Consider the following 23,534-nt stretch of genomic DNA (forward strand, 5'->3'; position numbering starts at 1 on the left):
CGTAGAAGATTTCAATTTATAGAAAAAGTGGGTAAATTCATCATTGTATTGCAATTGCTAGAAAGATGTTCATTTATATAGCATGTTTGTTTTTAGCTTCAGGGGGTCCTAAGGTAGTTTATAACAAATGAAGTAGATTTGAAGTGAAATTGCTGTTGCAATGTAGGAAATAACATCAGCCAAATTGCACAAAGCAATACATCTCCTCCCCACCCCACTCAAAAAAAACTTTAGTTTCCATTACTCATCCACAGGATGTGGCATATCTGGGCAGGTTTTTGTTTACCCAGTCATTGAATATCCCAATATGGAAACTGGCCCTTTGGCCCATCATATCCATGCTGGTCAACAAGCATCAATCTATTCTAATCTTATTTCCTAGCACTTGGCCTTTAGCCTTATTTGCTGTGGCACTGCAAGCGTTCATTTCAATAGTTCTCAAAATACTTCCTACCATCTATTCAGGCAATGAGTACCTGATACCCAACAACCTCTGGATAAAAATATTTCTCCTCAAATCCCTTTTAAACCCGCTTTCCCACACCTTAAGTATATTCCCCAGGAATTGACACATCTAAGTTTATTCCTATTGACCCTAGCTACACCGTCAATTTTATGTATCTCACTTCAGCCTTCCCTGCTCTAAAGAAAACAACCCAAGTGTGCAACTTCTCTTCCTAACTGAAACACTCCAGGCCAGGCAATATCCTGGTAACTCTCCTCTCACCCTCTCCACAGCAGGTACTTCCTTCCTATAGGGTGGCAAGCAGAACTGTACACTGTATTCTGATTGTGGCCTAACTAACATGCTAGACAGCTCAGCAGGTCTGGCAGCATCTGTGAAGGAAAAAACACAGAATTGTCATTTCTGGTCCGGTGACCCTTCCTCTCCTATTTCATACATTCTTATGTTTACCAACATCTACTTTTAATCTGAAATTCTGTGCATGGATTTCAAGTTGCATGTGTTTGCATTTTTTGGGGCTTTAAACAGACCTGATGTACCTCATCATATCCTTATCATTAACTTTTACATCATAAATATGAAGAAAATCCAAACTTTTCAGCAAAACACATACAAAAGCGTGTGAAATGGATATTCAGGACATTTATTTTATACTGAATCTTATCGGTCAAAAGATATCAAAGAAGGTATACATCCTTGCAAACACTAATCAAAGAATATTTTTACTTTGCAAACTTTATAATATTCACCGGTATGAGAAAATGTATATTTAGGCTTGCTATTCCCAGATGAAGTGGAAACAAATACCTTAAACCTCATAAATAATTTTATTTAAGAGATTATAAGGAATGACATGCACCTCAATCAGCATGCTGACATGCCACACATTCTTAGAACTTACAATTACCATTTATAGCTCTTTTTAAACTTTGTTTTGTCTCTTATTTTGCTTTCCGTCTATGGCCTTCTCAACTAGGAGCTTTGGGTGGAGTTGATTACAGCTGCAACCTGGATGGTTACAGGTTTACTGCTGGTGGTTAACAGGTAAAAAATATCATGGTGATTTGGCGGTGGGAAAAGCTATTCATTTACTTCCGGTAACACATCCGGATATAGAGAAAAGATGGTTACGGGAAACTTGTATATATGTGGCCACCTAGTGGACAAAATATCACTTACATATACTGTCAAATTTCAAACCAATATGGAGATATTTCTCCAAGATAACAAAGTGTGTAGCTGGATGAACACAGCAGGCCAAGCCGCATCTCAGGAGCACAAAAGCTGACGTTTCAGGCCTAGACCCTTCATCAGAGAGGGGGATGGGGAGAGGGTTCTGAAATAAATAGGGAGAGATTCAGAACTCTCTCCCCATCCCCCTCTCTGATGAAGGGTCTAGGCCCGAAACGTCAGCTTTTGTGCTCCTGAGATGCTGCTTGGCCTGCTTTGTTCATCCAGCTTCACACTTTGTTATCTTGGATTCTCCAGCATCTGCAGTTCCCATTATCTCTGGAGATATTTCTCCAACTCGGTTTATGTTAATGATGTTATGGGACCCTAAGGAAGCCCCCTGATGCACATCATATTTACAGTACCTTCACAGAAGTTTAAAGTTTGATTACTGGTATAACCCTGTCCAGATTGTTTTATGATTCTAACAACAGTGGGATCAGGTAATCAGATCAAAACAGACTTGGGCTGTTAATAGGCAGCATACATATACTGGTTTTTACAGATTTACCTCTGCCGAATTCTTGAGCTGCATACATTTAGACTTCACTATGTTTAATGTTTAATGTAATGTCTGAAACAACATCAAAAGACCCCAGCAATATTTACTAACCTTCCAGACTTGGGTAAACATGATGTTTAAACATACCACAGATCATATGCACATGTTACATTCACAAGCACCCTGTGTCTGGACTATACTGATCTCTTCAGTTACAAACAGTAGCATGCTTTAAATTCCCTGAGTTGAGAATCTGAGACTTTTATATTGCAAAGACACCAGGTGATCATAGAACTGCAATCTCGATAGAGAGAGAGGACTGGTTGTGCATTTATCATGAAGGTAATCAAACCTCTGGCAAGGGATGAGGTTGAGAGAGCTGGGCTTTCGTGGTATCTCAGCCAAAGTGGGAAATGAATTGTGCTATTGCGTTGGTTAGGTCAGCTGGCTGGATTGCTGGTTTGTGATGCAGACCTTTATATGCTCAAGTCATCTATGATTCCATGACAATATCATAAGCATATTTGTTAAAGGTATACTAACGTATTGACCATGAGACACAACGTAAGTGGTTTCCTAGGGTTCTAAAAAGGGGGACAGGAGGAGAAAATACAGTCGGTTGTAAATGCTTTGTACATGATATTAGAGAAAGATAAACAAGTTGTTCTTTACCCACACTTAAGTAAGTATTAGAAACTTTACACATGCAAAGAAAGAGCTTCCTGCTGAAACCTTTGGTTTGTCTCAGTAATTACCATGGTCAGCAATCGCATTATCCATGTCCTGGCCCCAGTACAAACATCCCACTCAGCTCTGATCATTCTATCCATTTCCAAGGCTTGGATCCTACAGCCAAAGTTTTTGATCATTCATTCTGTATTTGAGATTTTCAACTCCAAAGTACAGCAACTAATTTACATTTCTTACTCAAGCAGCAGAATCTCTATTATGGACAGCTGATTGGTGGTACAGAAATTGACCAGTGCAGAAAACAGATATTATATCAAAGCTATCTGGCTTACACACACCAGGACATTTCACAAGAATAAAAATTCAAGTGGAAAACCAACAATTATACAGCATGAGGGAAGAGTGTTAATTGGTTGGCAAATAGACTGTGGTTGCTAGAGGTGTTACCATGGAGAATGCACCCACTAATGCTGATTGACAGTTAACAGCCAGACTTTTCAAAATTTTAAACCAGGCAAGCTAACTGATTAGTCAGATGGTTGCCCTGAGAAATTAGCTGGTGAATGATTGGCATCTATTTTTTTTCCAAGTTGAAACAGATGTACATCATCTTTCTGTCTTCAAAGAACAGGGTCCGGTGTATTAATATATGTAGCTTCCAATACTCAAGCATGCCACATTGTAAGCCTGACTGACAACCCTAAATGAATTGTCAGCATGATTTTTTGCACATTTAGAATTATCCAGCAACATTTGATTTTGCAATCTTTGGCTCCTAAACTCAAAGTTTTACACCAGGGTCAGAAAAGGACAAGGATAAAAGTTTAATTTATATTTTTTTGTTGTCCTTGTGTAACAAGAAAGAGTAAGAACCCCACAATGAAGTTTAAATGTTTACTGCCCTGTTTGCAAGGTCCCCCCCAAACCCCATTCACACAAATGTACTGAGAATGCAGAATTTTTCCTTTGGTCCATAGAAGCAAACACAATTAAACTGAGATTGCACTCCAGAATGTTGGTTAACTTCCACATCACAGCCTAACAACTAAACATATGTCGGCAGGACCAGTAGCTAAAATAACACTCTGATGGTAAAGGGTGAGTGGCTGGCCATCCTGCAGGACCTCCCACTGCAGCTGGCCATGTCCAGGCCAATCATTCTGGACATTCTGGAGGGGCTGACAACAAACCAGACACCATGTCCAGATGCCTGATAGAAAACAGTTAAGTTGCCAAGCTGCACAATGTCTTCATGACCACTGCAGATAGAGTGCAACATAGATACAACCTAGTTGCCAGACAGGTCTATTCGCTTGATGATAGATTCCCTGTTTGTGTGCCACATGTTCTCAATCAGATCCACCGACAACCAAGCCGGTGTTCTTCTCTGATCGCTGCCTCCTGCTGGCTGATTGTCACCTACAGGACGGCCAGCGTGCCAGAAAGAGAACGTGGAAGCTGAACAATGGCCCAAGAAAACATTGAGGACCTCAAAAAGGATTACAGAGGTTGGAGAACCTTGAAGCCCCTCTTTGAGTCTCCATTGGACTAGTGGGAAACAGTCAAGAAGAATATCAAGAGATTCTTTGACCTAAAAGGTGTTTGAAAGGTGACAGAGAGATGGGGAAAACTGTCCAATCCCCAGAAAAGCATGCAGAGCGTACTCCTGCAGCAGATGATGGGGGTTTGTGCCACAGAGAATCTCCTGAAGATGAAAAGCCAGCAAGCCTTATTCTTTGTCTCGACGGCATCCAAGATAATCTTCTGGTTGAGGGTCCAGGGTTCAGGATGAAATGTGCTCATGTTTCTCCTTCTTCCAGAAGGTGCACAGGGAGAGCTCTGTGCTCAGCAGCCTTAAGGAAGATGGCAGCTTAATAATGTCAGCCCAGTCTGACATTCTGAGGATCATCAAATCCTTTTATGCCAGACTGTATGACACAAAGCCTACACACAATGCAGCCTCCCAACTGTTCCTGCCCTCCATCATGGAGGTCTTAGGTGATAGCATGTGGTAGAGGTTGGGATAGCCTCTTTCTCTGGATGAGCTAACTGAGGCCTCTGGAGTCCTTCGAAAGAATAAAACACCTGGAAACGACAACTTATTGGCCAAGTTATATTCTACTCTGAGGGACTTGATTCACCAGGACCTGTTGGAGGTCACAACAATATACTTCTGGCTGGCAGAATGCGTGAATCCACGAGGAAAGGTACCATCAGCATCATTTAAATGCTGAACGAGGAGCGGGCGAAAATTAGAACTTGGAGACCAATTTCACTGCTGAATGCAGACCACAAAGTCCTGTTTAAGGTCATTGCCAACTGGATCAGGTCTGCTCTGGGATTGGTGATTCACCCAGACCAAACCTATGCTATACCAATCTCCAAAACACTTCACCTGCACTTCCAAGAATCTAGTCTACTGCATCCGCTGCTCACAATGTGGTCTCCTCTACGTTGGGGAAACAAAGCGTAGACTTGACAACCACGTCGCAGAACATCTACATTCTGCTCGCAAAAAAGACCCTGAACTACCTGTCGCCTGCCACTTCAATGCACCACCCTGCTCTCTGGCCAACATCTCTGTCTCCGGCTTGCTACAGTGTTCCAGTGAAGCCCAACGCAATCTGGAGGAACAACACCTCATTTTCCACTTGGGGGCCCTACAACCCTCCGGATTCAATACTGAGTTCAATAGTTTTAGGGTCTAAACTCTCCCATGTTCCAGCTCCACACCCTATACATCAGGCCTTGTTACCACATAGCCTGCCACTACACAACCCCTGTTGTTAGTCACTAACAGTTCCCATTAACAACTATTCACCCTCCCAGCCTGATCATGAGCAACTCCTTTGTCTGTCCAACTGTCTTTCTCTCTCTTTGGGCTCTATCTTATTGTTTACTCCCTACCCCACCCACCTCCTTATTTTCTGCATATAAACTAATGTTTGCCCAGCCACCATCCCTTCTGAGGAAGGGTCACTGGACCCAAAATATTAACTCTGTTTTCTCCTCCACAGATGCTGCCAGACCTGTTGAGCTTTTCCAGCAATTTTGTCTTTGTTACCAAACTCAGAAAGTCTTCTGCTCCTCATGGATACGATTGCCTATGTGCAGTACAAGCAGTGGACGCCTGTGTCAGCATCCTGGCCGGGGAAGGCCTTTGAAATGTGGGATCTGCTAAAAAAAAAGGGCTCTGGGGATGGAATTCACAATTGGACCAGACCGCTCCACACCAACATTGTTAGTTTCAGTATCAATCAACAAGCGGAATCAGAAAGCTTCCTGATCAGATCTGGAGTCAGACAGTGCTGCCTTGTTTGCATGTTGTGTACAGTGTTTTGTTGAGTCAATGAGGAAGGATGTGAGCCTGAGACGGGTGGCTATTCCAGGCAGTGAAGGCCTGCATGTCAAAAACTCCCTGCACATGGATAACGTCATCGTTTTCTGCTTGGATTCGTAGTCAGCATGCAAACTCATGCCCATCTGCAAACAATCTGAAGTGGCCTCAGAAGCCAAGGCAAACTGAGGCAAGAGTGAGGCAATGTTCTTTGGGAACTGGGATGACTGATCCTTTATCCCCTTCACCATCAGGACAGATTGCCTGAAGATGCTGGGAATATGGTTTGGAGAGGCTAGAGTGTGCACAAACACTTGGCAGGAGCACATCCCCTCAGGTGAAACAGAAACTTGGTTTTTGGGAACATCGCTCCCCATCCATTGTGGGTATGAACCTGGTCATCAGGTTTGAGGCATCCTCTCTTTTGTTGTACCTGGTGCAAGTCTGGCCCATTCATCGAACGTGCACCATTACAGTCATCTGAGCCATTTTCCACTTCATCTGAAGTCTAAGATGACTGTGTGTGCAGGGACACCACGTACAAAACTCTGGATGGGGAGAGGGGAAGAAGAATGTACGCAATGCTGCCATTATCCTGATGGCTACCTTTGTGTACAGTTGCAGCAAGTTGTACGTAGACTATGGTACACAAACATCGTGTCACTATGTACTGAGGTTCTATCTGTCCCCGGTGTTGCAAAGGATGGGACTGGCCTCATTACTGTGGACCAACCCAAGTAGTTGGACCATTCCGTATCAGCTGTCCTTTGCAGAGACATTTGCAATGCAAAAAACCTATGACCACAAAACCTTCAGGAAATGCTCAGCAAGTAGTGCCCTCGAGACCCCGCAGGAAAAGGAGAGAATGGGTCCTGTCGGGTTGTTCCCTGAGCAGACCGTTAAAGTCATTTGGCAGAATACCTCATCACCAGTACTTCCCAACAATCAATCAGAAATCAAGTACCACATACCAAGACATCGCTCGGCTGGTGGTGAGATCTACCAGCGAGATCCTTCTTGTATGCCCAGACTGTATGGGCCACCATGCACTGCCCTCAAAACAGCTGCAGGGGTAGGGGCAGGGGGGTGAGCAGAGATTGTCACACATTTCCTTCCGAAATGTGCCTTTCCAAAGGAAGTCTGGAAAAAGATGCAGTGGCTTTTGTTGAAGTTTGTCCTGCGCAGCTCCATGATGCAGGACTCTGTGTCTACAGTCTATTCCTCGGGACGCACACCTAGACAAACATCAACGGTACCCAAAGGACCACCAAAAAATGCTTTTTTGGTCTGCCTGAAACTTGTTGCTCTTCCAGAGCAAGGAGCTGACTGGCGCATTCCAAGATCCAGGACTACGTGCTGAGGGACATACTTGGGGCAGCTGCTGCCGAAGCACAGTGGGAAAGCCACTAGGTCTTTCTGTCAAAGTTAAATGAAAGTCTGTGCAGTTATCAGACACACCCTGTGTTGCAAATGCAGATATAGAAGTAAAAGATGCCTTTGGTTTGTTGTATAGAGTCAAACTTCAATGTTTGTTTGTTTCTTCTTATGCTACTTTGGTGACTATATTTGTACATAAAGATATTTTATGAATAAATTATATTTTTAAAATAAAAATGTAGCTAAAATAATCTGGGCTTCACACTATTAACACAAGTTTGCTTTGTCAACTGCATTGACCTCTGCCTGTGTAATTCTGACTAGCAAGTTAGTTTCAAGTTAACAATCCTGAAGAAGATCTTGATATTTAAATTTGTTCTAATTTAATCAATGTAACATTTTTAGTCCAAACAGAATACTTAAAGCAAGTTTTATTAAACAAATTTTGAATCTACTAATTTACCACAAAGTATTCCTCAAAGAAGAAATGCCAAACCCATATTAAACTGAATATATATTGAATATGTACAAGTGATAAGCACACAGGATAAGCCTTTTTTGAAAACTATCTTGAGAAAAATATTGTTCTGTAGATTTCATTGTGCAGATACTAATCAACTGTAAAAAAAAGTATGAAAATTAGAAAAGGTATCTGATAACATCAACCTATTTTGGGCACTACACAGACCAACTTTGCTTTTTGTTTTCATTAAAGTGGAGAAGTGATTTGTAATCAAGTAATACACAATGGAGGGATAATCAGACTACTCCGTCACACAGTAAGAAACCTAATCAGTATTTTCTTTTTGTAGCTATAAGTGTTCTAAAATTGGTTGAACATGAATTCAAAATCATAGTCAACACAGGTGATCTCAACATGTGCAATTTTTATCTGTAGCTGTGAAATCATCTGAATCATCTTACCTTCATCTGCTGATGCCTCACTGCTGTATCCATCATATTCAGCTGACAGAGGACTATATTTGAGTCTGGATTCCCACAAGTACCCTTTCTGATGGTGTCTGCTGTCTGATGCTGCACCAGAGGTGATCTGTGTTTTGGACAAAGCCTCATGGTATTTGCCAAGCACCTCATCTTCACTGTCTGATGAGGAACCATGGTGGTCTCCATCACCATAGCTGTTATCTGGTCAACACAATAATGACAGTAAGCATCAGACACCAACCCCAGACACACCAGAATACTGAACATGAATAAGTCACCTGCTTGGTGTGATATTTGTTGTTTAAAGTCTCAAGGCGTCATCCCACTCTTTCTCAAGACATATTTTGAACAGATTTGATTAGATCATGTGAGAAATACTTCAGATATACTAAAATAATCATATATGTGACTTTGGTTAAGGTCTAGGATGCTTACAAATAGATACAATGGGAGTGAATTATGATATAGTTCCTCGCTTGTTTGATAGAACTTCAGCAAATGAACCCACAGAAACACTGGAAAAATGGGTGAAGTTGTAAGAGATCCCATCTAATTCTCGGTTACAACATTTAAAGACATGGCATTAAGTTACATACTCTGCCCTAGTTCTCAATCTCTGTTCTAATCACGTCCACTGGTTCGGTGTTGTCAGTCTGCTGCTCTTATCTTTTGTACTGACCAAATTTACTGGACCCGAAATGTTAACTCTGATTACTCTCCATTAAAGCTTCCAGACCCATGAAGCTTTTAAGCATTTTCTGTTTTTGCTTAACCAGTTAAAAACTGAGAAGACTAAAGCTGTTGTCTTCAACCAATCATTCCATAACCTCTGTACTCTTGCCATTGATTCCATTTTCTTCTCAGCCACAATCTTAAGTTGTAGATGACAGTTCTCATCTTCACAATACAATGTGGTCCAAAATGAGTTTCTGCTCCAATATTCTTTACATTACACAGACTATTTGCTTCCATATTTAAAACACTGTCTGCCTTAATGCCTACTTTGGACCATCTGCTATTGAAATCTTCATTCATGCCTTTTTCACCTGCAGACACAACTAATCAAATTTTCCAATGACCAACCTCTCATGATCCTTGCTTTGTAAAATGTCAATTCATTCCAAACATTTATGTCTATTTTCTAATTAAGCTCACTGAATACCTCTCTGTCACAAACCTAAACTTGCTCCTGGTCCCCAGTACCTCAAAATTAAAATTCTCACCTTGTGTTCCCTTGTGAATGATTCTGGTGAAAGTTCATTAACCTGAAACGACAACAGTCTCCCAGGAGATTCTGTCTAACCTGCTGTATGGTTCCAGCATTTCCACTTTTTACTTCATTAAATAACTTCCCTAAACATGCTGCCCAGAAACAGCTAAAAGACATGTGATGGCTTTTACTTTGTTTCATTCATTCCTCTAGGCTCAAAATTGCTATTAAACATTTATACAGTATTTCACTGAATGCGCTGGTGAATGCTGAACAGTATTGTTCAGAACTGTAATCAATGAGCTGGTGGCAGAGAACTGTGACCAGTGCTAATGATCACCAGGAAATACAGGTGAACTGTTAATGACTTTTTTCTCCACACAGCTGAAAATTCACAGACAGCCAATTCATGGAATGATAACATTCACAGACAGCAGGGAGGATTATTTGCCTCCAGCACATTATCAAAAACTTGAATTGAGAATTAGCCTCAAGACTCTGTAAGGTTAACCAATTATGGACAATCAAAAACCATTAATAATATAACTTATTATTTACATATTAGTTTAAACTTGAAGAATACAAATTTTCCTTCAATAATCAGCAGAGTATATGCCATTGAATTATAAACAAACTTTTTGAAGAGGATCAAACTCCTGTTTTTACTAAAATAAAGCAAATACAGGTATAATCTAGTAGAATATATATTCAGTAAAATTAGCAAAGACATTTCACCCCAAGAACGGTAACAAATTAAAAATGGAAAATACTGTGCCTTATGAAATATTTTATAGGAAGAAACAGAGGCATCAAACAAAACTAAAGCTTTATGAATTGACATCTTTCAAATATATAAATGGAACTAAATTGCAGATTACACTACTGAGTGCAGCCAGCAATGGACAAGGGTTTTAGAAAGTAGCAAGCTTCGTGTGGTGCTGAGAACCCTTGAAATATGACAGGCAATTTGACGTAGTTCATCACTGGTCCTGCACTGTACATAATTTTGTTCTTCAATGAAATCAGTGATAAGTAATATTAAGCAGGATGCAAATCTAGGAGTAAATGTTACACTTCTCAGCATTGAGCATGTGTCCAGCCAGAAAGCGTGTATTTCTCTCCTACGCACACCTGTTAAAGATGTCTAATAAAACATCCTGCAGCCAATAGAGCATCCAGTAAGATGGTGGTGGAGCAGAGCTTCTGAGCCCAGGCTCATCCACTCCATCCACTTTTTTTTTCATTTCTTTGTCTTTTTTTCACTTTTACTTTACTTACCTCTTAGTGAAGAGTTCGGTCATAGCAATGGCATTGATGGTGGCAGTTAGGCCCAGCAGTGGTGTTGGAGGCAAGTTTTGTTTCCAGTAGTTTCTGCATTGTCAAGGTAGTCCCACCGCCAAGTCATGGTGGCTGTGAAGGAGGCGAGTTTAGGTTCCAAACTGCATCTGTGTCCAGCGCAGATTCAAAGAGGCGACAGCGGAGGTGAGTTTTGGTGCTGTATGAGGCCAGGTGGCATCAGCAGCAGCCACATTCGTGAAGTGGGCTCAAAGCAGACTCATGGCAGCAGCAGAGTCGAGTTTGGATGGTGTGGTATCCGGCAGCATCTGCATTGGAAAGATCCATCGAGGACTCATAGTGACAAGTGCATTGGTGAAAGTGAGATGACATTGAAGAGTGGTAATTTTTGTTCCAGCAGCAGCAAAGGAGAATCGTGCCTGGCCATTAGACCCACGGCCCATGACACAGCACTTAACAAGGCCTGTAAAGTTAAACACTTTTTCTCTATTTCTTCATTTTGCAACCTTTATTTTCTACATTTTGGTTTATTTTCTGTATTTTAAGATGGTGCTGAAGAGAGGTGATACAATGCAATACGTTTCACTGTACTTTGAAAGATACAAGTGATAGTAATTAAATCAAATATATCAAATATCATTTAATGTGTGCCTGTCAGAAAGTCAGTTAATTAGGAAGGGCAAGTGTGGCCAGTTTGCCCAATTGGGCCTCTAGGATGGGAAAGGGTGGGGGTAAGATGGGACATGCTGTGAACCATGAGTTGGCAGGAAGTACACTATAATTAGTGGTCTTTGGAACACAGTTTAGAGTCAGAGCTTTGTGAATTCTTTTGAACTCTAAAAAGTAGCAGCAGGTAAGAGCTTACATTTTGAGTCCAGTGGCCCGTCTTCAGAATCTAATCCAGATTTGCCAGTACGGAACTTTGTCTTGCCATTGGCATCATTCTATTCTAGAAGCTTCACACAGCCTGAATTTCTGGTTATCCAAATATGACATATCATAATTTCACTTTATGTGTATACCTGCACTATGTGTCAACTGTGGTCATGCCTATTGTTTTAGCAAGCATACAAGGCAACATGGTAACACAAAGCAGAAATGCAACTCCTCCTCCTCGCACTTTGAGATTCTTTGATTGGGTGGTGGTGGTGGTAGGTGGTAGGAGAAAAAAATTTATGAACTGAAAGACCTGTGAATGTGCTAAAATCATTGAGAATTGTTGCCCATGTACAAATGACATGTTGGTCATATATTTAAAACATGATTTCAGGGAGGGTATTCATGTGCATTCCTCTGATTAGCCTCATTTAGTATGTCTTTATTGGCAGAACACTCACCTGTCTGTTTCCCCAGCTAAAGCTGCAAAGATCATGCATGACAGATATAGGGAAAGATAAATGCAGCCAAGACGTTATTGATAAGTAGACAATACAGAGCCAATGGTGTAAAAATCACTTTCTTTTATGGACAATGGAGTACAAAATAGGAAAACTTACGGTTTTAAACCATGAGTCTATGGAAGAAGATATTGCAGTTTCTAAAACAGAAGATACTTGAACTTGTTGTGAGTTGTATCTACAATGTTGCCTCATCAAGCAGTGTGGTATGATGTTAGACACCTTGACATTATTGGTGTGTGTTCAGAGCAGTTTTTCCCAACGACAGATTTTTGACTAATTTTTCAACCTGGCCCAGTTGTCTGTGTCCTGGAGCCAGGATAGTAACAGTTTCTTGATTGATTCCTGGATGGATGGCTATAGCTTTGAGTTTGGACAATGCAGCAGAAACATTCAGCCTCTGAAGGAAAAAGCACATCAAAAAGCACATCTCTCCCTCCCTTTTGCAAGTGAAAAAGTAAAAGAGAATTCCGAGCAGCTGGTCATGCTCTCTCTCTCTCTCTCTCAGAAAACTCCCTTGTTGAAAGGAAAAGGTGGGCAGGTCAGGGGGAACCTTAAGTGAATGAAAGCTTGTGACTCAATGTGTCCAAAAAGTCATGTCAAGAAAGTGATGAAAGGAATCAGAAGGGAATTGAAGGAAAACGTCTCGTCAATGCCTGTAATCTAGACTGGTGCCAGAACTGTGCTTCAGTGACATTTTCATTCCTTTCCTACTTGCAATATTTTTATCTTGTCTTGTTTATTTGTATTTTCTAAAAGAGATAGAGTTACAGGTGTAGAGGTATAAGTTAGTTATTAATGTTTCGTTCCTGCCAATAGTTAAAACTGTTTGACTGCAACAGAGATTTTCCCGTTAATTATAAGAACCAGGTCTGCCTATTCTAGTAACCTGAATTATACAGTTAGATAAAATCAGGCACTTGGATGGTTTACTCATATTTTTACACGTAATGACTCTTGGGCTCAATTTCTGGTGCATCAAGAGGTATGACAATAGAGCTTAGCACTGTTACAGAATTTCACAACTCTCTGGCATCAGAAGCACTCAGCATACTGGGTGTGCAGGTGACTGGTGTGGCTCACTCTCTGCTTCATCAGACTCATTTTCAAAGGATGTGGCTCTCTCCACTTGATCCTCCTCTACCAAGACTTCTCATCTCTGGAAGACCAGATTGTGCAAGACCACAACCAGAGTGAGACTCTACAAAGAGCAAATTGCACAGTGCCATCTGATTTGTCTCAGCATCTAAAGTGCATGTTCAATGATGGACGTGGATGGTGACTATCATTATACTTGCTCTCAGTCTGTATGTACAGATTTCTCACTGTAATCATTAGCTAGGTCTATTGACTTGTTAACAGCTTGTTAATAGCTAATTAAAAAAAGTGGGATTACTGCTGGGTGGTGGAGATCCCTTTTGGAGAGAACCTGGGATGGAGGATGGTGAATGCAACAGCCCCATCTGTAGATCATGATGGTTCATGGGTTCCATGCCCAGCAGCTTATTTTGGGTTCCTGGGGGTCTGTGGATCATATGTGTGTGTGTGTGTGTGTGTGTGTGTGTGTGTGTGTGTGTGTGTGATATATATCAGTCATTTGAAAAATCTTTTGTTGGACTTTAGATTACATTTCAGCCCCACACTCGTGATCTCTGGCCATCTGGTTGGAGGGGGCCATAGTTGCTAATTGCCGGCCTCTCTTTCATGGCTACGTTTGAGCCTGGGTATCATTAGAAAATGAGTGTACAGTGTCCACTGATATTCTTGATGCTTTCAGAGCTAGGTGGGCATTGTAAAGGATAGGGTGCTTTATTTCCCTTTTCAACTCTGTTTTGACTTAGATCTCTCCCTCACATTCGGTGTTATTGCATTGGCCTTACTGGGTTCTGCATGTAAATTGAACAAATGGCAAAACGGATCATTTGATGGTGCTGGATAATAAATGAAAATTGCCACCAGTGATCTGGTGGTGGAAAAAGCCATTAGGATGTGTGTGACACCACTTCTGGGTTATAAACAGAAATGGAATTTTGAAAAGTAGGTGTGTTGCTGATTTCAACACTTACTATATTAGCAGAGATAGGTATGATGACATTTGGTTAGTGACATGGCATCATCACAACAGATTTTACACATCCTTGCAAAGACAGTGGTCTCAATTTCTAAATGTAAAGTCCAGACCCAAGTGTTCTATTTACGTATGTCAGATTGCCGCTAGACATAAGAGGTCAAAATTGCCTACAAAATCCCTGGAAATCAGCCAGTCATAGTTGAATAATACTGGTTGTAATGTCAGAATGGTGCCCATAATTTCACTAGGTTATCTTTGAGACTTTTGAGAAGATTTTACTGAGACTGAAGAAGTTTCAGGATTGTTCATCCCTTTCAGATATCACTTTTGTTGGTCAGACTCCCTGACAGGGCAGATTGCGTATCATCTATAGAAGAATATAGGCTTTATATTCTTGTTCATGCTGAGTTTCATATTTTTACTTTAAATGTTTACCTCAAAAAATATCAAACACCATGTATGAATTGCATTTTATTTCTTATTACGTCGAATAATGTCACCTAATACTTTCTTGATGTATATGGTACTCTAGAATTAAAGTAACAGTAGTATATTTGCTACTGGAATAAACTTATTAGTCAAAATAAAAACTGAAAGACTGCGGATGCTGTAAATTATCAGTCAAAATCCTTGTGTCAGAACATAACTATATGTATATATACATGCATACATATATATAAACTATACACTCATATATGGAATGCATGTTATGACAATAGGATGTAGTTATCTTCTTTGCTGCTACATTCATAATCTATTATTTATCACATTGTAACAATTTCACATCACCTTTCACACTTCAAAAATAACTTCTGTTTCTACTTGAAAAACCTTCTACCTCCTGTGAAGATTAAATAATGCTTGTCACTTCAACTCTTAAGTGATAACAAGGAATGAAAGAATGCAAATTTATAGTGTAATTTGGGAAAATGACATTAGTGATATTAGTGACAATTTAATATTCATATTCAGTGGCTTTGTTTCTGTTCTAACTCATGTAACTCTAATGCCATTTTAAAAAATGATTACTAGTAATTAATGACGAATGGCACTATCTATAAAAACTCAAAGACTGAAATGGCATTATTAATTTGAGAATAACATTCAAACAGTAATGTGTTTAACTGACTGTCTGCAATAAATCAAGCCCAGAAGTTAGAAAAACACCTTAGAAAAATAATGCTTCTAAAAACAAAGACATTAAGTGAAGGAAAAATAAAAAGAAATTGGTTGCTTAAGTACCACAGTGTTTTCTTGTTGAATTATTACTTGAACTATACATTGCTAAATGAATTACAAATAATAAACGAGACATTTCCCCATTGTAGCTATGGATTGACTAACACTAGACAGCCTCTCCCTGGGTGGTCACTTATACAAGTAGATTTAGATGAACTTTCTCTGTACCAAATTTCACTCTTGTCCAGATTGCTTTTTATAAAAATGAGTTTAGTTTTAAACATAAATTACAAAATGGATTCCACAGAAGAGAATGAAAAAGGTTGGCGGAACCATCTTAGTAGGCTTTTTAAAACCCTGTAAAAAGTTTATCACAAAAAAGTGCTGGTAGACAAAAGGAATTACAAAAACCAACAATGTCTGAAATATAAACAGAATTTTTAGATATGCACAGAGATCTGAAAAAACAAAGGGAAGGTTAAATTTGAGATAAAATTCTATCAAAATTAGAAAGGCAAGGAAGATGTACACTTTTGTGAGACTTAAAAAGGAACAAGGCTAAGAAAAACAGATAAGATGCTAAATTATAATTATGCAAATAAAGACACTTATTTATTAACTAGTGAATCTTCTTCTTTAAACAAACCAGAAAGGACCGAAAACTGCTGATGATATTCAAATACATTTCAATTGGTTAACACTTAAGAGGACAAATATGAGCAAAACCCAAATGGTAGAACTGATTAAACTGACAGAAAAATGGGACTGAAGTTGCAACTGTTGAACTCAATGTTCAAATTAGGAGGTTATAGAATACTCTTGAAGAAAATCAAAATGCTCTTCCTGAAACCTGTGTTGATTCACTTTAGAAGGAAAAGTCAAAATTATGATAGCTTGGATGGATTGAAAGGGAGAATGTGGAAATGAGCAGCAAGCTTAAGAGAGGATCAGACATATTCACAAACTAAATAAAAAATGAAAGAACTACAAATCAGAAACAAAAACAGAAGTTAGTTGAAAAGCTCAGCAGATCTGGCAGCATCTGTGAAGGGAAATCAGAGTTAATGTTTTGGGTCTGGTGTCAGTTTATATGTAGAAGAATGTCCTAGCTACCAGCAGTTCTGAGGAAGGCTCACCAGACCCAAAATGTTAAGTCCAATTTGTCTACACAGATGCTGCAAGACCTGCCGAGCTTTTCCCCAACTTTTGTTTTTATTTCATATTCGCACACTATCTGATCCAGATGATCTTCCTACCTTACTGGCAAGATTATGGTCTACAATAGCAGAGGTACAAAACAGAAAAATTGGAAAAACAAATTTGAATAATTATTGCATATAACAGGTCACATATTCAGTGCATATTTCCACATGGCACAAAAAAACCATCTTTCTCACCACCAACAGTGTTGATTAAATCAAACTCAGACAGATACCTGCTTATTATGTAACCTACTAATTGTAAATGAAGACCTCATATAGAACCATCCAATTCAATCATTCCATTTATTTCTGAAAGATATCAAACTGTTAAGAGCAACTATCAACTACAAACCAATCATCTTACTTTAATTTCTGCTCAAATTAAATATATACCTGTATACATATATAATGCAATGCAAAAATTAAACCAATGTGAAAAAAATGTTCATATTCTAATGTCAATATTAGAAACATCTCCAAACAGCCTTCTCTCACAGTTCAATTCTTTTATACGTGTGCATTATGTTTCGCCATGTCCCCCAAATACTGACCCAGTTGAAGACTGTGTCAATTAAATAGAAGAATGTGCAAATATACCTTTATAATACAGTAAAACAAAATGCACCAACTAAAGAAGAATATTACAACACACTCCTGCCATTTCATTTGATGACAGAAAATACTATTTCAATAATTGGCATAAGCAGTTTTTGCTCTGCAATGATTAGGACGTGGTGTTTTAAATCATGATTATTCTAATCAAAAAGAACAGATTAGCAGAAGATTACAATTGTACCATATAGTATAAAATCCATACTCAGTCAATAAAACTGTGAAGAGAGTTGCAGTGTGATAACACAGCAGAAGCCTTTGCAGAAACTATTACATAACTTGCTAACATTGCCACCTACAGGTATACAAGATATACTGCAGATATATGTTATTTATAAAATGGGATTTCCATTAGAAGGTGCAAAATAAAAGCAGGTTTACATCATACAGCTCCTCCAATCTGCTCCGTTCACAACAATTTGGCTGATCTTTTGCCTCATTCGTTTCCCTGCTCACTATCTATTCCCCTAAAGTTATCAAAACCTATCCTAGCCTTCAATATACTCAGTGATGGATAATTCACCACCCTCTGGGACCGATAATTCCAAAAATTCATGATCCTCTGAGTAAAGAAGTTTTTCCCATCACAAACATACATGATCGAGCCTTTGTCCCGAGATTGTACCCTATCGTTCAAGATTGCCCAATTAGGGAAACAACTTTTCAGTGTCTATCCTGTCATAACCCTTCAGAATCTTGTATACCTCAATGAGATCTCCTCTCATTCTCCTAATTTATCGTGAAACCATAAGACATAGAAGCAGAAATTAGGCCATTCAGCCCATTCAGTCTGCTCCACCATTCAATCATGGCTGATAAATTTCTCAATCCCATTCTCCTGCTTCCCCCCATAGCCCTTGATCCCCTTGACAATCAAGAACCTATCTCTGCTTTAAATATACTCAATTACCTGGCCTCCATAGCCTTTTGTGGCAGTGAATTCCATAGATTCACCACTCTCTGGCTGAAGAAGTTTCTCCTTATCTCCGATCTAAAAGGTCTGTCTTGTACTCTAAAGCTGTGCCCTTGGGTCTTGTCTCTCCTACCAAAGGAAACATCTTCCCAACATCCACTCTGTCAAGGCCATTCAGTATTCTGTAAGTTTCAATTAGATCCCCCCTCATCCTTGTATGCTCCATCGAGTATCGACCCAGAATCCTCAAACTTTCTTCATATGTTAAGCTTTTCATTCCTGGGACCATTCTGTGAACCTCCTCTGAACCCACTCCAGTACATCCTTCCTGAGATATGGGGCCCAAAACTATGCACAATACTCAACATGTGGCCGATCAGAGCCTTATAGAGGCTCAGAAGTACATCCCTGCAATTTTTCTATGAAATCTGTGCTCCTTAAAACAGATTCTAAAAGTATGCTACACCAATAATTTTACATGATGTTACACTTAAGCTGATGGCTTGGAATGAAAGCTAAATTAATCACTATATAGATTATCCCATTACTCTTTTCCCTGTGTTCCCCATGACCCCTCATCAAAAGCGTTTTTGAACAAACATTAAAAACCTTTTACGTGATTTTGTGCTGACTTATTCTGAATCACTAGATGATTCTTAATGGCATGGTCAATCACACAGTCCTCAACATAGTCTCTGTATGATCACCATGAGTTCACTCAGTTTTCTAATGTTGATTGACAAATTTACAACCAACAAGATGGAAACACGCTGCCTCGTACCAGCGGATCCAAGAGATAAAATACTGAAACTAAGGAAGATTATGCAACATTAATGTTTCCCGTTTGTGTACCTTTAAAACTAATGAAATATAACATGGTGATTCGCATTAATAATGTATGTATAATATATTAATATCACTCTCTCAAGCCTTACTGAATTCTTTGAGGATGTGACAAAGCACATCGATGAAGGTAGAACAGTGGATGTGGTGCATACAGATTTTAGTAAGGCATTCGATAAGGTTCCACATGGTAGGCTCATTCAGAAAGTAAGGAGGCATGGGTTTCAGGGAAATTTGGCTGTCTGGATACAAAACTGGCTGTCCAATTGAAGACAGAGGGTAGTAGTAGATGGAAAGTTTGAGTTCGGTCACCAGTAGTTTTCTGCAGGGATCTGTCCTGGGGCCTCTGCTCTTTGTGACCTTTATAAATGACTTGGATGAGGAAATGGAAGGTTGGGTTAGTAAGCTTGCTGATAACACGAAGGTTGGTGGATTTGTGGGCAGTGTGGAGGGCTGTTGTAGGTTATCACAGGAGATTGACAGGATGCAGAGCTGGGCAAAGAAGTGACAGATGAAATTCAACCCAGAAAAGTGTGAAGTGATTCATTATGGAAGGTCGAATTTGAATGCAGTATACAGAGTTAATGACAGTATTTTCGGCAGTGTGGAGGAACTGAGGGAGGGATCTTGGGGTCAACGTCCATAGACCCCTCAAAGTTGCTACCCAAGTTGATAGGGTTGTAAAGAAAGCTGTATGGTGTGTTGGCTTTCATTGGCAGAGCAAGAGCCATGAGGTTATGCTGCAGCTCTATAAAACTCTGGTTAGACCGCACTAGGAATATTGTGTTCAGTTCTGGTCACCTCATTACAGGGCAGATGTGGAAGGTTTAGAGAGAATGCACAAGAGATTTACCAGGATGCTGCATGGACTGGAGGACAGGTCTTATATGGAAAGGATAAGGGAGGTAGGGCTTTTTTAATTGGAGAGAAAGAGGATGAGACGTTTGACTTGATAGAGGTTTACAAGATGATGAGACATAGACAGAGTGGGTAGTCAGAGACTTTTTCCAGGGCGAAAAAGACTATTACAAGGAGGCATAATTTTAAGGTGATTGGAGGAAGGTATAGCGGAGATGTCAGAGGTAGGTTCTTTACACAGAGAGTGGTGTGCGTGTGGAATGTGCAGCCGGCAGAGGTAGTGGAGTCAGATACTTTATAGACTTTTAAACGATTCTTGGATAGACACATGGAGGACAGTAAAATAAGATAACAAGGTGTGGAGCTGGATGAACACAGCAGGCCAAGCAGCATCTTAGGAGCACAAAAGCTGATGTTTCAGGCCTAGACCCCTCATCAGAAAAGGGGGATGGGGGGAGGATTCTGAAATAAATAGGGAGAGAGAGGGAGGCGGGCTGAAACTGGACAGAGGAGAAGATAGGTGGAGAGGAGAGTATGGGTGGAGAGGTAGGCAGGGGATAGGTCAGTCCGTGGAGGACGGACAGGTCAAGGGGATGGGATGAGGTTAGTAGGTAAGAAATGGAGGTGCAGCTTGAGGTGGGAGGAGGGGATAGGTGAGAGGAAGAACAGTTTAGGGAGGCGGGGATGAGCTGGGCTGGTTTAAACCCTGCACCCCAATGGTATCAATGTGGATTTCACCAACTTCAAAATCTCCCCTCCCCCCACTGCATCCCAAAATCAGCCCAGCTCGTCCCCACCTCCCTAACCTGTTCTTCCTCTCACATATCCCCTCCTCCCACCTCAAGGTGCACCTCCATTTCCTACCTACTAACCTCATCCCGCGCCCTTGACCTGTCCGTCCTCCCCAGACTGACCTATTCCCTCCCTACCTCCCCACCCATATTGTCCTTTCCACCTATCTTCTCCTCTATCCATCTTCGATCCGCCTCCCCCTCTCTCCCCATTTATTTCTGAATCCCCCCCCATCCCCTTTTCCTGATGAAGGGTCTAGGCCCGAAACATCAGCTTTTGTGCTCCTAAGATGCTGCTTGGCCTTCTGTGTTCGTCCAGCTCCACACTTTGTTATCTCGGATTCTCCAGCATCTGCAGTTCCCATTATCTCTAAGGACAGTAAAATATAGGGTATGTAGGCTGGATTGACTTTAGTAGGATAACAGGTCGTCACAACATCGTGCACCGAAGGGCCTGTACTGTGCTGTACTGTTCTATGTTCTACTGTAAGTCCAATTTACTCAATTTTTCATCATCGGACCAAACTTCTCATCTTCAAAATCAATCTCAAGAACATTCATTGAGCCAACTCCAAAGCAAATTTATTTTTTGTTAGAAATGAATCATAGACAATATTTCTGCTGTGATGTCAAAAATCCCTCTATCACAGTCTTCTTTATTTTTGCATTTAAATCTCTGAACGATATAGGTCCCAAGCCATAACCTCTTATTTGCTTGTACTTACATGCAAAGTTACCGTTCCTCATGAGATCAAAGTCTCTGAATATAAAAACGTTAAAAGTTTCATGCCTTTTAAAAAGATCCATTTTTCTATTCTTACTATCAAAGTGAATATTCTCACATTTTCCCAAATTGTATACCATTCTCCACTTTGTTGCTCACTCCCTTGACGTTTCTACGTCGCTCTGCAGTCACAAAGTGCTCCTCACATTTCTACCCCCACCAAACATTGTCATCAACTGTAATTCTATCAATTTCTGTGTATTTATTTTTCTACGTAGTTTACATAGACTGTAAACAGTTGAGGCCCACGCAATGATCCTCGTTGCACTCCTCCAATTATAGCCTGGCAGTTTGAAAATGGTCTGTGTATCACCGCTTTCCACTTCCTGTCCATTAAACAATCTTCCATCCATGCCAATATATTATCCTCTACTCTTTGTGTTAGATTTTACACTCCTTTGCTCATGGGCTTTAATACAGGGTCATGAAAAATCCAGTGAGTGGCTTTCACACAAACTACATGCCCCTCCCTATCTGCCCAAACTTTTCCATGAGTTAGGGGAGCCACCAACCTGCGCACCCTTCAGCTTTTTGAATCCTATTAATGGCAAATTAATGGCAATGTAAGGTCTTAATCACACCATCTTGCTTACTTTACATACAGCAGGGGAACGCCCACATCATATGGGTAACCATGCAGCTTCAGCATGGGTTAGTGTCAACACATACAGGGAACTTCTTTGTGGGTCCCACCACCTTTTAGCTCTCCCCTCCAGCCGCTTGAATCCAACACACTACTCTGCACACCCAGTTGCTTAAAACACCAACTCCAATCTGGGTTTCTTGCCATGCTGGAACTGCCTGCAGTCCCACTAGTGGCTATCATTGCCAGTTGGCACAGGTGGAACAACAGAGATGCTGGCCTTCCAATTAGGCAATGGCTTTCCAGGGCTGAAGAGCTTCATGAGAGTGTGGTGGAAGTATCATCTTATAGCAATTAATGCCACGCTCGGTTTTAAATTACTGTGGATCAACAATAGGCACCTTGGGCAATCTTCTCCTCCCAGACTTTTAGCCACAGGGGAGAGGACAACAGCACTTCAAAAAAATTTGGAAAGCCATATATACCACATCTATTCATTCACTTCTTTCTACCTTCATAAACATCCTCACAATTAAAGGTCAATTATGATTTTCCTTTTCTAAAACCATGCTTAACCAATTATCATTTTCTAAGCTCATTGTTAATACTTGATTAATAATAAAATCCAGCAATTTCCGGATGTCAAACTAAGTAACCTGTCATTCCTATATCCTTGCCTTCCTATAGTTTGGAAAATAATAATTAACACATCCAATATCTCTGCAGCTGTCCCTTTTAGAACCCAGCTCCAGAACATTTGCCAGCTTTCAGTAGACCCTCCAACACTTGATCATTGCTGGTATTAAATATTTTCAGTTCATCAATTTTATTACTCCCTTGCTTACTCTCTACTTCTTGTATATAACTTGGTTCTTCTACTGTGAAAAAAGACACAAAAATAATGTATTTAAAGACTCATTCTCAATGATAATTTCTCCTGTCTCTGCCTTTAAGGGACCAAGTACTTGGGAAAGATGGAGCTGTTCCAATAGATTGGACTCTTGGGCTCCATTTAAACCATCTAGGATCAACATCCTCGAGCATTATATAATTCAGACTGCAGTTAGGGCTTTAAACAAAAGTTGGGGAATGATGTAGAGGGGTCAGGTGAGGGCAAATTTGGAAATCTGAAGAGAAAAATCAAGGCAAAAGGCATTGTAGTAATTTGAGAAAAGGCAAGCACAGTGAGTCAAGAGACAGAAAGTTTACCAAAAATAGTGTATTAGCAGATAAAATTTATGGATGCAT

At 40.2% G+C, this 23,534-nt stretch overlaps 1 protein-coding gene across 1 annotated transcript in view; it reads right to left on the reverse strand.

The window, feature by feature from the left end:
- The window catches only part of LOC125454919 (synaptotagmin-14-like), a 234,325-nt gene that overhangs the window by 138,908 nt on the left and 71,883 nt on the right, over positions 1-23,534 (reverse strand). Inside the window, exon 4 of the mRNA XM_048536236.2 lies at positions 8,527-8,748. Coding sequence (XP_048392193.2) covers positions 8,527-8,748 — 222 coding nt within the window. The remainder of the gene's footprint in view (positions 1-8,526; positions 8,749-23,534) is intronic.

The sequence above is a fragment of the Stegostoma tigrinum genome, chromosome 9, assembly GCF_030684315.1.
Source record: "Stegostoma tigrinum isolate sSteTig4 chromosome 9, sSteTig4.hap1, whole genome shotgun sequence".
NCBI classification, from domain to species: Eukaryota; Metazoa; Chordata; class Chondrichthyes; order Orectolobiformes; family Stegostomatidae; genus Stegostoma; species Stegostoma tigrinum.